The 16,477-nt window shown below is 38.9% G+C and overlaps 1 protein-coding gene across 6 annotated transcripts in view; it reads right to left on the bottom strand.

The window, feature by feature from the left end:
• how (held out wings) overlaps positions 1-16,477 on the bottom strand; it is a 37,131-nt gene that overhangs the window by 6,414 nt on the left and 14,240 nt on the right. For 4 of the 6 annotated variants that reach the window (NM_079723.4, NM_001170212.2, NM_001170213.2 and 1 more), the window contains exons 3-7: positions 10,050-10,183; positions 3,681-3,797; positions 1,961-2,101; positions 1,479-1,575; positions 867-1,169 (exon numbers count right to left, since the gene is read on the bottom strand). In NM_079723.4, coding sequence (NP_524447.2) covers positions 867-1,169; positions 1,479-1,575; positions 1,961-2,101; positions 3,681-3,797; positions 10,050-10,183 — 792 coding nt within the window. Of the gene's footprint in view, positions 1-537; positions 1,212-1,478; positions 1,576-1,960; positions 2,102-3,680; positions 3,798-10,049; positions 10,184-16,477 lie in introns of those variants that run through there. The other 2 variants (NM_001275893.1, NM_169992.3) reach the window with 2 other exon arrangements.

The following is a 16,477-nucleotide window of genomic DNA, read 5'->3' as shown; positions in this document are numbered from 1 at the left end:
AATATATAAGATAAAATAGACTTTGGATAAAAATAATGAAGGTTTTGTTTAATTCTGTTAGCATTTGGTTAGCATTTCGATATTATTGTGAAATCTTAAAAGAAAGCCAGGTTAAGAAGCGTGAAAAATCTCAATGCATACTTTATGGCACTGAACGTAAATAGTAATTGTGTTAGATTCATGTAGAATACAGAAAGACTGAACATGCTGCACTGTTTTTTACGATTTGTAAATATTCTTTATTTTATTTCCAATTATATTGAAACTCTTTTGCAATTTTTAAGATCAAGAACATTAACAACTTCATAACTGCAGCAAGTCCGGACTGTAGCCTGCCATATGACCACTAAAAATAAATGCAAGCTCCTAACAATTAAATGCCAAATCTAAATCTTTTGCATGACAATTAAGCAAGACAAAACAATTGTTATTTAAAAAAAAAAATATATATATAAATTATTCTATATGCTTGAGCTCGCCGGCGCTGCTGGGCTGTCATAGCAAACTCAATCGATTGCACTTGGTTAATGTGTTAAGAGGAAAAACAAACGTACCGGGCGTATGCGCAACGTGTAAATTGTATTTCTAGTGTGTGTTAAATGGTGTGTGCTTTTCTGACGATATGCTTGCTATATTATTGCTCGCAATTTAACTCGCATTTAAATCCTCGATTCATGTGGCTATACATATCTATCTGCTTAGACGACTAACTTCTGCCTAGATGGATGAATGATTCGCTTAGTGTGTTGGACTTTCGTGTTGTGTGGTTTGTGTGTATGAGGATAAATCATAATCGATATAGAGATAGCAATGGAACAGAGTGATTCGGATATGTAAGATATGTGATTATCTGGCAAACAACCCACCGCTATGATCAGCATATTCCGTGAGCAGAGGATTGCCGGCTAGGGCGGCGTAGTTCGCATAATCGTACGGTGCGAAGATCATTCCATGGCCGGTCTGGTCGAAGGCGGCTGTCGGAGCGGCCTGGGCGGACAATATGCTGGCCGCCGTTGTGGGGACGGTCATCCGGGGATTCAGGATCAATGGGGCGCCAAGCGGGGCGGCGGCGGGTGCACGGATCTGGGCGGCAAGGCCGGGCAGGCCGGTGGATGTCAGCAGGCGGCTATCAGAGGCGGCAACCAGGCGGCGCCACTCCTCATCGCACACTGCGGGATACAGATAAGAAGCAGAGCCAACGCATGAGAAAGCTGGTCGTCGAACACATAAATCAAATACAAAATAAAGAAATGTAAATCGAATTTGAATCAGTTTGGTTTCGTTAACGGTTCAGTTTGCAAAATCGTTAATGGTTAGATCCTCGCTCATTCGATTTTAGCTGCTGGTTAACGTTGTTATCTTTTGTTTTTATTTTTATTTTTTTTTTTTTAGCTCTGTCTGAGTGAAGATTGGGTTAGGTTATTTGGTTGGTTTTAATTAGATGGATACTTTATAAAGAGAGGCTTTGGTTGACATACCTGCGACAGATTTCGCTGTTGTGTCCCTATAAGTGCCATTAATAATCGCCAATTCCATGAGTTGACGTTTCTTTAGCTCATCTTCGCCTTCGGCTTGCTGTTAGTACGAGTGTATGTTTGTGTTTTTTTGTTTTTGTTTTTGATTTGGGGGTTTAATGTATTAAACGGAATACATTAAAGCAGATTAGGTTTTGTTGGTTGAGAGTATGAAAAATAATACAAGAAAATTCATTATTAATTATATTGGTTAACATTCAATTGAGTTTAGCTGAGAAATCATTTAATTAATTATTGATTTAACATAGAAAAAGGAGTTGGGATAGGCAACACGCATTGGTTTTTAATTGTTTCTTGTTTATTTTTTCGTTTACTTTAAGCTCTTTTGCGGGCGCATTATGAACTTTAAATTAGGCAAATATCAGTTTACGTTTGGCTTCTCTGAAGGGCTCTCGTTAATGAAAAACCTCTCGAAAAACACTTACCGGCACGAGCAACTTCTGTACTTCGGCGACGGCCTGGGCCAACTTCACTGTGGCACGGTTCTCGGTGTCCTCGACGGTTATCAGGACATGCAGGTCATCGGACAGATGCTCCCAGTTAGGCTTGCCACGGTTGGCGTCCTCCTGAAAACGGGGAACGAGAAGTTTTAGAATGTACACACATTTTTGAAATACTTATATAAAAGTCTGCTACATTTTTACCTAAGTACCTAAAAGCTGATGGCCTTCTTAAAATAAATGCTGTTTGCAAAGTATCTTCATTTTTCACATTTAGTTTAGCAAACAATGTAAATGCAAAATTGTGTTATTTAAAATCATTCCTTGGCTTCCTTAATAATTCAATCGCATCACCTTCTTCTTGCTCTTTTCAATATGCAAAATATTCAAAAATGCGAGCCGCGAAATGCGAATTTATTCGAAACTGTGCTAATGGGCGCGGAACAATTACGAGTGGGCGAGTTCCGACACACTTAAAACATTATTGCCATTTTTCATATCACCGCTGTTATTACTTGTGGCAAGAAGAGTTTTTGGCGAACGTGCTTGAACTATAATAAATTCTTTTGCTATTCCTCCTTCAACTCACATTGTGACCCACAATTTATAATCAATTAGGCTCAAATTGGATAGAAATTCTTTTGAAGTCGTCCAGTGCTAATTCCACGTCAAATTAACAACTGTCAAGTTGGCCACTGTACGAGTGCCGGACAAAGTTTTGTCATCAGGAATCGAGAAGAACGACCTTTTCGTTGTTGGCCACTTCGGATGAGTGGCCAAGCAAAAGCAGCGCAGAAAACCTGAGCAAATATAAAGAGGGGTCGGTGTCGGTCTCACCTCAACAAAACCATGCACTGTGACTAATTTTTTTTTTTTTTTTTTGTTGGCTGTCAGGTCTATTTCTATCCGCCAAAAATGCAAGTAAACAGAACATTTCTATTCTTTCGCTTTTCACTTGTGTCGCAGGCCAATATCTTTCCGTTCGCTATGAGTCAGACATTTTGTGTGGGTGTCCTCTCATTCATTTCTGCTAAATTATCAAAATATTGCATGAAAATTGCGAATTTGAAAAACTCTCCTGTCTGCCTGCCGCTCATTTGGTCCGCCACATTTATGAATTACAAAAATACATTTAATCGTCTCGAGAGACTTGATTCATTTTTCATTCTTTTCCCCGCATTTGAATGGCTCTTTTCGTCGGGGGAAATTAAATCATCAGAGCATTTTGAGTGACAAGACAACCAAATAAGTGTGGGTATAAGAAAATAATTTGGAGAATTTGCTATCTGATGTTTGGATTTAAAGTGAACTTTAAAGATTTTTAAGCTAGCTTAGTTAAAAAAAATGAAAAATTTATATTATTTAATTATAAATGTATAAAATGTATAAAATCTATAATTAAATTTTTTTATTACTTTACAAAAGAAAACCATGTGGTTATCATAGCCAGAACTAAAAACCTCTAGACACAAAAGAGGGACATATTTTTCGCCTCATAACGAAGACTAATTCCCATTTGGCACGGACTGAATTTTCATATCCAAGCGTACCATATACGCGGCTACTATTTATGATAATTAAAAATGAAATTTAAGTGCTCGGCTAATGGCCGTAAGACCAAAATGTGTATCTGCTTGCAGTAATGCCACGTTTCCTGTCAAATCGTTTGGAATCCGTAATCCACTTGATCGAACGATGCACTTACCTTCTTCTTGTCGCGCATGGAACCCTTGCCTCGGACCATAATCTTGCAGCCGGTCTCCTGTTCCAATTGCTTGGCGGTCATGCCACGGGGTCCCAAAATGCGACCGACAAAGTTGAACTGGAATGAAAATTAAATTGGAGAGGAGATATAAATTAGACGGGCGAAATTAGAGGAAATCATTAGCGAATCAACATACGACGAGATCTAATTAACTGACTAACTTGGGTCTAAAGTTCAACGTTTCCATTTTTATTTATTTAATTATTTTTTCCTTTTTGGCAAATTTAAAACGCATTAGATCGATTCGTGACTCAGGATGCATAAATGCCAGGCGGCCAGATCCGCTCAAAGTCAAAGTTATTAAAGCGTATGACGCTGGTCAGATTCGGTTCGTTGAAGGCTGGAGTCACCCACAATCCACGGCATTTGGACACAACAATGGGCAAACGAACGTAATATGACCCGCGGCGACACGCCTGAATTTGGCACGATAAACCAATCACCAATCAGCCAGATAGACTCAAAAGCTCTATGTGCATACAGCCAAATGCAGTCACTCAGTTAGCAACTCAGTTGGTGGCACTCAAAGAAAAATTAAAAAAAAAAAAAGAAGAATCGTGTCAATAATTGGGGTCAAGCGGTCGGACCGACATTAACCGGAATTAAACGAAAATCACTGAAGATTACTCCTTAGGTAGGATAGAAAAAACCCAAAACCATTTGGGCTTAAGAGCATACTATTTAATTTAATGTAATCATATTTTTTCCCGTGTAACAGGCGGCGACATACAAAAGAATTTTGCTTAAACTATTAGCGGAGCGTGCAAAAATCTTTTGACGCGCTTGTCGATGATGATGGACGTGCCTGGCATGTTGGCCAACATCGATTCCATGCCCAAGCCATAGAAGCGGTGACCCCAACCGTAAGCTGCCGTGGCGCCCAATTATCATATACTTTGGTTAGATTGCAACAATCGAGCCGGACCGCAGGCTAGCCGATAAATTAGATTTATTGGCCAGATCAAAAGCATTGCCATTTGAGTTATTGTAAATTGCTGGCTAAACTAGTTCTGGTCTCGCCCCGGGCACGAACGTAACCCACCCACCCACATTCATCTGGAGACCCATTGCGAATGCGATGATGTGATGGGATGTGAGATATGGGGATGTTAAGTGCGCAGCGATGCGATCATCGACAGCAGACAGCCGTCGGCAAAGTGGCTCGAAAACAGCAGCAGCAGCCGCAGCAGCAGCTGTTGTCAGTCACTACGAATGTATCTGTATCTGTATCTGTATCTGAGAGACTGCATCTGCAACTGAAACTGCCGCAGCAGCATCAGCGGCAATCGCAACTGCCACTGCTGCGATCGAATCAATTGAAAATTGCCGCAAAGAATGCAGTTAATGCCTAATGGCTCCGGCAATTTTAATTAAATTTTGCGAAAAACCATTTAACCTCCATGGAGATGTCCAAACAAAATGTGGCCAAACTATGGCGAGAAAGTTGCTAAAACCAAATAAAAAGAAATGTTGCTGCAATGCCACCACATAACATATGAATGTATGTGCGCATAAAATGAATTGCGCTGCCCAAGAAAACATTTGCATTACTTATCGCCCCCGTATCAGTTGCTTAATTAAAAATCCCTGGCTCAGCTGCCATGTTTGCACAAGTGATCTCTTCCATTTGCCATTAAGCGGAAATTAAAAACCATTTTCCCCCACATGCAGCGCTCAAAAGATTCCACATACGCCACGTTGCGCTGCCACTTGCGCTCTACAAATATTGAGAAATGCCAAACAAATACGAGTGGCCAAATAAATTATAAATGATTGCGCTTCAAGGGTTTCCCTCTGGCCTCTTCTTTTTTAGAGTTTGTGGGGGAGCTTAAACAGAGTGGCAGTTTTCCATAAGGAAAACTCGAAACAGGAGCAATTAAGATTAAGAATGTAGCACTTGAACGTAATGGGGACGAAAATATAATCATCATCTCGTGTCTTAATTAATATTCATGCTTTTATGACAACCTAATATATGTGAAATCACAAGGCAATACTAATTAGGTACAAAAAAAGAAGAAAGTTCTGTGAATTTAAAGAAATCGTAATAAGCCTATTGCCTTTCAAATGTCCATGAGCATTTTTAGAATTTTGCGGTACCATAATGGAATCCCTTTTCTCTATTGTTTGATTATACACCTAAAGAAATACTCTTGTTTTAGGTTCAGAAAATGGTTGAAATAATTTAAAGTATGCTCTTTGCGCTTCGGTCGTGTAATATTGTATGAACCTTTTGCCAGCGCGTACTTCAAACCAAAGTGCCATAGTAAACAGACAAAAGACAGATGAAAACGGGAGCTGCAAGGCAATTCAAGTGGAGTGTAGCCAAGTGAAGCGTACAAATAAATATTGTATAGTGTATACACATACATACACATCGGGAGGCAGGTGGTGGAGTGACTGCTGCTTTATTTTACAGATTGTGGGCTCATCAGATAGGGCATAAGGAAAATATTTCATATTTATACAATACGTACAACAATTTTCAATACGGCAAAAGGTACAAACAATTGATAAGCGACTTGCGACGCACACACAGCAGACAGGTCACCAAAAATTGCTGAAAAGGAAAGTACAAAAACACAAATATACACGAGAGGCTGTGATAAGAAACCGCCCTCTACTAAATGGTGACCATGACAACAGGCCATTTAATTGTGCGTAAAACTTTTCATACGATACGAAAAGCAAGCAAAACCCACACAATGGAAATATTTGTAATTTTTTCATTACCAGGAGCTGGATGGAAGAACATTCTACTTAATAGTTAGTGTTCAGATTTTAATCGCGTTGCCTGTGTGACTCAGTGAGTTTTACGAATCTTTTCATTTGAGCCGCTCGCCAGTAAATTGAAAACAGAAATGCATAAGCAGGCAAGGCAGGGGTCGGCATAGATCAAATAGATTAGTCGACTTGGCTACTACTATGCATATAGTACATAAATAAGGTATATATAGAGGTACATATGTATGTGTGCATCTACAGAGAGAGAGAGAGAGGGAGACACTTTAGCACACATAATTGCGCTGAACAAAAAGCTCGTCTATTACACGGACGGAAAAATAAATCAAACTTTGACATGACAAACAACGGCAGCAAATTTAACTTGAATATAATGCTTGCCACAATTTGTTGTTTTCTGTTTTTGCCACTTGGGGTTGTACCTATTAAATTACCGAACAACCGAAAATGTACATAAAAATTGCACGTAATTAGCATTTCAATGTTTATGACTAATTTGCTGCAGTTTGTAGATTAATTGGCTTTTGTGTTAACGGCTTAGACAATAAAAAAAAACCAACACACAAACAAACATAAAGCAGCGTTAGGTGATTTGGGCAGACATCAACACAATGTTGAGATGTGCTGCTCTAGGCTTGTAATTTGGCTTTAATATGGCCGCGATTTCCCACTTGATCGATATGTATAATTGCGGAGTGACCTTAAAGCGAATCGAATGTCAAATGGTTCAAAGATGTGGGATGTAGTCGGTGTGGGGGTGTGACCACAGCATTAATCAGCGGAAAGATAATTCACTCAATTCAATGCGATCGATTAACAATTGATTAATTAAAGTCTAAACATATCGCTGGGATGTTGAGCATAATAAACAGCGCTTGAAAGTGTTTTAATTTTAATTGAACAACTGCGCGCAATAGTTTATAAAAGGTATATTCTATAAGCAACTAATATATATACTTCTACAGCTCGTTGTCTCATCATGAAAACATTTACCCTCAATCGCATCTAATTGCCCCTCTTCCATATGTTTAAGTTTAAGCATCGGAAAATGAAATTGCGAAAATTTTAAAAAATGTCAAACATAATTTCAGTTCTGTGCGAAGCGAAATCAATCAGAAGCTGACCGGGCGGCTCAGTGGGTCAACATGTCGCATGTCGGATGACGCGCCACGGGGCGTATGAGCAATGAGCGCTGACAGCGAACAACGAGCAGAACGAGATGGATGGAAATGGAAAGAGGCAGACCGATGCTCGCCCCTATGAGTTGGACTTGGAGCGTTAATAGTTTGCTGTAATTAATTGTAAAACTGTTTTAATGCCTCGACTGCTGGCGACTTTAATTAAGTTGCATTTGTGTTTTGGACACGACCAAAGAAACAAGATTCAGCATATATCTTCGCTGCCATATCCTCTGCATTTGGAAACGGGTTGACAAATTGTTGACCATTTACATGGCATATTGTTGTAGTCGGCCTGTCGGCTGCTGGCCAACTGACAAATCTCTATTTACATTGCTGAATGCATTATAAATTATTAACTGCTATTATTTGCGACTGGCAGTGTTTGCGGTAATGCCTTGAAATTTATGCCCCATAACGTGGCGCGCACAAACAAACCAGCAAACCAATAAACATTCCGCCCAGAACTTGTTGCACTTCCATGTTATTCGAAACGCCATTTGTCTTGCTTAAGCACACATTTTCGAAATTCGACTGGCGACCGTAGGAAAATGTCAGAATTTTTCTATGCGAATTTTTAGTTATTGCTAGCTTTTGGCTGCTCGAAATGATTGCAATTAAATGGGATGATTTATGAGAAAAAAGAACCCGAAACGCCCGCACAAAATACACGACATTCGTTGGACCTCCAAAAAAGACAAATCGGAACACCTGAAATATTGGAAAATCAAGCGGAAAAATCTGAGGCCCTCTGCTCGTAAATTTTAGCCAGAGATTTGTGCCAGTTTTTCGTTTGGAAAATATTGAAAACATCATCATCACAAGGTTTTTTCTTTCGCCCCGTCGACCCACTGCCCATTTCACAGAATTATGTATGTTCTTTTTAATTTACGAACTCAACTCATTCATATTCATATCATTTGGGTCTAGCCCTAATAAAGTCAAATTTTATGTTAATGCTCGACTGTCTATTTTCCTTTAGCTTCGCCTTACGCTTTTGTGATTTAGAGTATTTGTTTTATGCAACGGCCGGCCGGTAATTAATTAAAAGGCACATGTTAGATATATTTAACTTTGGTCTAATTAACTTTTACGATGGTCAGGAGAGGCAAACGGTTCTATAACCTTTATAAGTGGTGGTGACTTGGCAAAATATCGTTTTTCTTGACCAGCAAGCTCTGGATGTTGATCGATTTATTTTGGAGAAGTTTTAGAATGAGAAATAATGGTTCCACAATTATGGTCGTTGAAAGGGGGATTATTTCTAAATACTACAGCAGTAAGTGCAATGATAATGAAATGGCTTGAATTCATTTAAATTTCTAACAGACACAACTGCTTCAATTAAGATGGGATTTAATGAAAGGTTTTGCGCTAAGTTTGAGGAATGCTGAAAACGATTTAAAAATCATTTAATTCCACATCACTTGGTTGGGTCATCGCCCCACCCAAACTCCTCGAACTGGCGCCATTTGGCAAAGAAAATTATTTGCACAGCTGCCGAACAGAAGCCACATGAGTAGAGGACACCATTGAACGGAGGGCGATCTGAAATGCTTTCGAGTCTAATTAATGCTATTTAAATATGCATTTATCTGGATCAAAAGCGAAAAGGAAGAGGAAAATAACGAAACGAAGCTGCTAAAAACATAAACATCAAGAGCAAAGTGTGTCATGCAGTTAAATAAATTTCCTCAGTTCCGCCACTGCGACTGCCATACTGTCGGCCCATAAATAAATAAAAGAAGAAAAAAAAACGAAACGTAACGTAACGAAACTACGCCCAAACAATTTCCAAATTAACAAAACTGAAGAAAAACAAAAGAAATATACATGTCCGAATGATGGGAGCGGGGTTGGCGGGGAAGGCAACATTTTAAATTGCATAAAATTAAATCAAATTCTAATGTGGCAGGGCTTGGCCGCCTGAACGACTTGCTCCGACGCCTACAATGAACGACAAATGAAACGAGTGAACGCCGTCAAACGACTTCCTAAAACGCTTCAATGATTTTGTCTAACCCATTTTAATACGCGTATATATCTCCAGCTCGATCTGAATCTGATTTTTTAGAGAAAATTTGCTTTATAGAGAAGGGTGCATCAGAGCTTTGCATTTGCCATCTTTTCTGGGCCTGTCTCTGCCGCCAAGACAACTTAACAGATGACTGACTCTATTGGCGGTGGAGAAGATACAGATACATATAGAGCCTACAGATACACCTTGGCACATTGCTGGCACGGCACACCTTTAAGCCATTTCCGGTGTAGCCCAGTTGTTCAGTGAACGCGTTGTCAATTCTAATTGGCGGAAGTCGTGTGCTCTCCCCAAATCCATAAATTAGATCATCGTTATCATTATCGTCATCATTATGCTAAGAACACTTACATCTGGATGCTCGCGGACTGGCACATAAACCTTCTCGTTCATCGTCACCACAGAGCCCTCGGGTTCGGGCAGAGTGAGCGGCTCCTTCTTGACCCCATTGATCTGGAACAGTGAGGCGCGCACGCGTGCAATTTCTGAAAAGATTAATCGGAGATAGTGCGGTATTAATACGTGTTTATTGACGATTATAAATAGAATCGAATTGGGCAGAAATAATGCAAGTCTACGGTTATATAACTTATATATACAATGTATGCATTTGAGTACTCACAGATTGTAAGAGTATCATATAAAACAGGATTATCTTTATACTGAAATACATATATATTGGCAACTGCCCACCCGTCGAATACTTATTAACGTATCGTTACTAATCATTATGAAATCCACTCTTACAGCACAGTTTATTAATTTCCGAGCGTAATAATACACAATCGAAAGGCAAACAAACAAAGCGTTGATAATTTTAATTGCAGGCTCTTTGCCACCACTTCAATCGACTGAGTGCGGCTCAATTTGTCATTTTAGCTAAGTGCTTGTATTAAACTACGTTTAATTTGCCTCTGGGTGGAAAACCTACTTAATTAGCATGAATAAAACGTCGTGTGAATGTGTTCACTCGTCCATCGTCTGATGTTATAGCTTATTTATTAGGTTAATCCATGAAATCACTTGGTTTATATTTAAACAAATTATGCCATTATATTCCTAGCATCATTGCAAAATGATGACTGATCCACAACAACCATCCCAACCCTTCAAACTGAGCTCATGCACACATTATGCCACAGTGAGCCCCACTGCAACTCACACTTCTGCTGATTTTCCGTAGTTGGTTGGGGTGTTTCTACCCCCAACTGTGTCAGTTGACAGGGGCTCTCGAATTGATATGATCAACATTTTGCTGCTGCTGCTGGTGTTGTTTAGTTTTGCATAAGCTCAATTGCATTGTTTGTCTTTTGGCATGTGCTTTGACAATTTGTCACTAAAAGTGGGTAATTGTGCTGGGTGTGTTGGCCTTTCGGTGGTGCGAGGGGGGAAAGGTGACTGCATCGTATGTCACAGAAATGATTTAAGAATTTGCCACTAAATGACATCAAATTAAATGCCTGACTTCTCTCACTAAATGCCAACACTTTGACACACAATTTCTCTGATTTCTCTGACACTGTATGTGATTGTTGACATCAGAAATCTAAGGAATAAACTTTTCTTGACTAAACATAACGTAGCGTGTACTTATTTGAGGAAACATTTAAACACCTAAACTTAAGTGGTATTTAGATGCATATAAATAAATTTTCCTAAATTATAGTCAAAAATGCTTGCATTGTGTTAATCCTTGTACGAGTTTCTTGACCTGTAAAATATGCACGCTGAATAGCAATTTGTTTGACATTTAAATTAATTATGCTTGATATTTTTATCTAGCCACCTACTGGCTTATTTTCTTATTTATTTCCCCGAAGCTTTCTCCGTGTGCCACATAAATAAAATTGCAAATAAAAAATCATCTGAGCATTCTGAGAGCTAACAAAGAAGACGAGAAGAAATTGCACAAAATTTAAATTTACTTTTTCCGAGCGGTGCGAAAAAGAAACGCTGGCCAATTCCAGAGTTCATTGCGGGCCAAAGAACCCATAAAGAAAATGCCAAAGAGCCAAAATGGAGAATGAATCGGAGAATTCAAGCCGAACCGACAAAAGTCACTCCAAAACACTTGACTCGATTATTGATGGAGCTAGCTAGCTGCTGGAGATGGCGAAGAGATTTTCCCGACCACGACGACCACAATTAAGCGCAGCTGCAGAAGGGCTTTTCATTTGCCTGGCTATTTTCGTGTAATTTATTGCGACACGCAAGTAGAGCATTCCATCGGTGGCATCATCATCATCATCATCAGCAGCAGCAACAGCCACATCATCATCATCAGCATGAGTAGAATCATTTCGGTGATTCTAAGCCATATGAGCCGAATGGCATAAACGCAATCATGACAGCTGTCAATTTTAATCGAGCGAGTGTCAATCGGCATCCACATCTATTCAATCTGCAACGTGACCGATGTGTGGCAGTGGCACGAAGATTGTGCAGCCAGATTAGATGAATAAGCCGCGCCAAATTGGTGTAAAATTGCATTTGCATACGATCGAACCGATGACGGAGTCAGTCACTGATTCACTTCTGGGGCCAAGCCAGATGAATGGATTGATAGCGGCATTTAGATAAATTACAATAATCAAGACCCTGCCATATGCGCAGGCGGCTTAATTAATAGCAGCTTAGTCAGCGGCTTGGCATGGTGAGTCTGTCTATACATATATGTATCTATAGGTCTATAATTAAAGCCCTGGCTCAAAATCACCTGTTGCCAACTGACCATTTTAGGGCATATACATATTAGATATGTATTGTATATGTAGAGTGGGCGGGTAGAACGAGAGCAGTGCCAATCTAATAATTATCAATGAAAGATCTTTTTTATTCATTAACAAGTCGAGTCGTTTGTGCTTTTAAGGCAATCTCCGCATCTTGTTCGCAACGCGACTCATAATTTACATACACCGCGCACTTATGACTCGATATCTCTTGGCCAACTCGCTGCTGGACCTCTATATATGGCTAGGGACGGAGCTACCAAATTTGGCACCCCAACTAGAGAGGTTGGCGAAAAAAAAAAACAAAATATAAAAAAAAAACTGCTTTGCGTGTGTATTCAAGTATTATTATCATTTTGTATAATTTTTTCTGCGCTCTTTTTATAGCCAGCCCCCACAAAAGCACTTATGGCGAACCTTACTATGGAGTGTTATTAGTCAAGCAACTAAGAATAAAAATGGGTAAAGCTCAAGGTTGGATGAGGCGTGGTTAAAAAGGATGGACCTGTTCAAATTTCTGCATGACATCATCATTGAATCGCATAGAAATCTAGAGATTCCTCGAAGATTTCACCCTTCTTGAAGGTGGGCGGACCTAACATAACATTTTCCGACTTCTTGCTTCGTTGCCACATTTTGCAACATTTGAATTTTAAATTTAGCCTCCTGCACTTGATGATGAACAAGAAACAAGAAACAAGAAGCACGAAAAACGAATGCGAACGACAGACAGCCAGTTGAGCGTCAATAAATTGTCAAATTTTATGCACCACGATTTTTGGCAAGGGTTCTTTATGTCCGCCAGCAAGTAGGGCATAAAATGTGTACATACTACTGGGGAATATTAATGTGGAATCAGAATTAAAATATTTTACATATTTCAAGCAAACAGAAAACTAGCTTGGACTTTCGTTTGGCAAATCGGTTTACTGCAATTCTGGTAGAATAATAGTAGAGCGGCAAGCTCTAAACCAAATTGCAAATTACTAAAAACCAATACAATTTTTTCCAGTAAACTTAGCATATCTCGACACCGTGATCAGCTATCCATTAGCGAAAACCTCGTTCGCACCAAATACACTAAGAGGATATACATTATCGCATCCTAAACTTGTCAATCTAATAAGATATGCCAGCGGACACCTTCTAAACCAAATTAAAACCGCACTCAGCTCAGCAGCTTAGCGCTGTGCTGATTGATTGTTTTAAGCTGGGAGAACAATTTGCATTGGATCACGACTTCAGGTGGGAATCGATGGGACGGTGGTTTATACTATATACTCTATATATAAATAAATATCTGAGTGTGCGGCGGCTAATTTATGAATGCAAAACCATTCATACCACACGAATTAGATGACTGCCAGCTGATGAGCGTGTGGGTGTTTTTTTTTTTTTTTTTTTTTTTTTTTAGCCAAGAAAACAATGTCAACTGCGATCGTTTGGGTTTTTGTCTCGGCCTCCATACAGCTTTGCATTGGCTGTGTGGGCTGGCCGGGAGTCTTAACAAATTGTCACCAGAAATGGCCGGAACGCTTGAAAACGTTTAAGGTTCAGCCCGATTGTTGTGCCCCTTCTGTGGCTGCAATTAAGCCAGGTCCCGCATATTTGGCAAGCGACAAAATGTATTTGATTTTATGGTTTTTATTTGCTGTTCGTCATGAACTCCATTGGCCTTGGGCGCATTCGCAAATTCGCATTGTACTCGCATTTAAGCAAAACCGAAAATAATGTTTATTGTGCGTTCAAGTAATTTCATTTATTCATTTGCATATTTTGTGCATATCTTTTCGGTTTGTGGTTTGCGCAAAGGCATTAGCTTGTAAACCAACAGTGGGTTTAAAGTAGCCAAAAATATAAATATTTACTAAAGCGAATTGCACCCAAAAATTAAGTTTCTAAATCATTCTTCGATTAAAGCACGTAATCAATATATGGTCTCATTCATTGGCAATATCGATCCACGAACCTTAATGTTATAGCCCGCACTGTATGCAAATCGTTTCGCATCAAGGCAAAAATAAACATTTGTTATTCTTGCTTCTTGTTTTGTGTTTCAGTATATATTCAGCATTTTAATTAATGACTATATACAGGCCAGCGACAGCAATGACAGTTTTTTATGCATTTTTATTAATAAATTTCTACCATCATAAAGCTGTCAGTGACAACTTGGTTCACACGCTCCAAGTCGCATAGTCTCCACCATTAAAGTATCACATCTGGCACGACATTAATATATCAATTGGTTCATCAGATTTTGTTTTCCCCTCAAAACCCATAAAGTTTTGTTAACATGATTTTATAAATTTAAATTGCATATGCAAGCGCCATACTTTGTATCTGCCAGACTTTAACCCACATTCGCTGAACAGAAAACAAGAGTTGTTGAAAGTTGTCGCAAAGGAATGAAAAACATACGTAAATAAAAAACGATTCCGTTGACTCACCAACAGCAGCAACCATTAAAAGTGAAATAAAACAAAGAAAAACACAATTAATGCTGGCGGAAAACATAACAGTGTAGCTAAAAGAAAAACATGAAACCGAAAATGAAAAAGAAAAGAAATGCTCCCGTAGAAAATAGGTCAACGAATTGCGAGCAAAACAAACTCGGAGGAGGAAATGATAATACCATCGGATGAAACCAGGAGCCAAAAACCAAGTGCTCCTTAGAGCGTAAAATCATCGAAATATAAATGCTCCTGATCACAAAGGAAACAAGTGAAATGAAATGCAGACAAGCGAACACTGTACAAACATGTTAAAGTAAATTATCTTGTGACCCTAAGGCGAAATGTACAAACCCCCAATATTCCTGCCACAATTGTAATTGGCTTAAAAATTAATAGGAGTGCCTCATGCATTTGCATTTTCATTCCACAAAGGACGACTCCCTCGACAACATGTTTAAATGCACGTATTTTCAAATTTAACACGTTCGCATTTTCACACAATGTTTTCCTTTGAATTCCGCAAATGGTTTGCATTGCAAATTGTTTATTTATGCACCGTGAAATATTTCCAATGGTTTTTCGACGCGCGCAAAAAAAAAACAATAGGGAAAAAATCACGGCAAGAATAAATCTTCACCTGGCATTGCGATATATTCAGGGAAAATGGCCAACAAAATCCGTCCCAGCAAATGGGTAAACACTTGAACAAATACAGAAATGATAAAACGCACATTAAACCAACAATAACAGCGAATTATATACAAATTGTTAGTTAAATAAACCATATTTTTGCTCGGCAGCATTTTCTTTATCATTCTGTTTTCTTTTTTTTTTCTACTTTTTGGATCTTAAATAAACATACAATTTGGGGCTTTTCGGCGATAGAGCTCTTTTTGCGGTTAACAATTATCCGGTCTGGTTTTAGGTTATATACAAGCGTATGTATGGTCATAAAAATAGTAATTTGCTTTATTAACAAAAGGCAAATAAATATTATGGTAATAATATGACAGCTTGCTTATTTTGAGAGGTGAGAATATTTGCAAAGTAACGTTCTTTCTATTATTAGATGGTTCGATAACTTCCATTAGTCATACCATTCCATCGAGAGAAATGAAGATTGACAGTCCGCAAAAGTTAGGCGCTATAGCTAACCAAAAATAACAATAAAGCTCAAGATTAAATGTGCGAACATTCCACTTGGCCAGATGATCGTCGCTATCGAGTTAAACACAAATCAGAGGTAATTCAAATGAAATTAAAATAAAACGAAATTAAAACGCTGTTACCAGCTCATTGCAAGCGACACTTGGAACCAGTCAACCAGTCGTTCAGCTAATAAATCCCAGTGATTACAATCACAAGGTACTTATTTAGTTAATCGCACACAATGCCGTCATATTTTTTTTTTTGTTAATTTGCCGAAATATTTTTGGATATGTTTTTATTGCCTGACTTTAGTAGCCATTGCCATTTAATTAGGAAACTGACGACCAGGCGTTCGAAGTTTAATGGACACCAAATGTGTCGGATGCTCATAGTCATATCGCCCCTAAGGGTATTAAAACTAATGCCCCACCCACACCGTAAATCT

Source organism: Drosophila melanogaster, chromosome 3R, assembly GCF_000001215.4.
Source record: "Drosophila melanogaster chromosome 3R".
Taxonomy (NCBI): domain Eukaryota; kingdom Metazoa; phylum Arthropoda; class Insecta; order Diptera; family Drosophilidae; genus Drosophila; species Drosophila melanogaster.
Note: the sequence above shows the minus strand (reverse complement) of the source record. Positions and strands in the feature narration are given on the sequence as shown.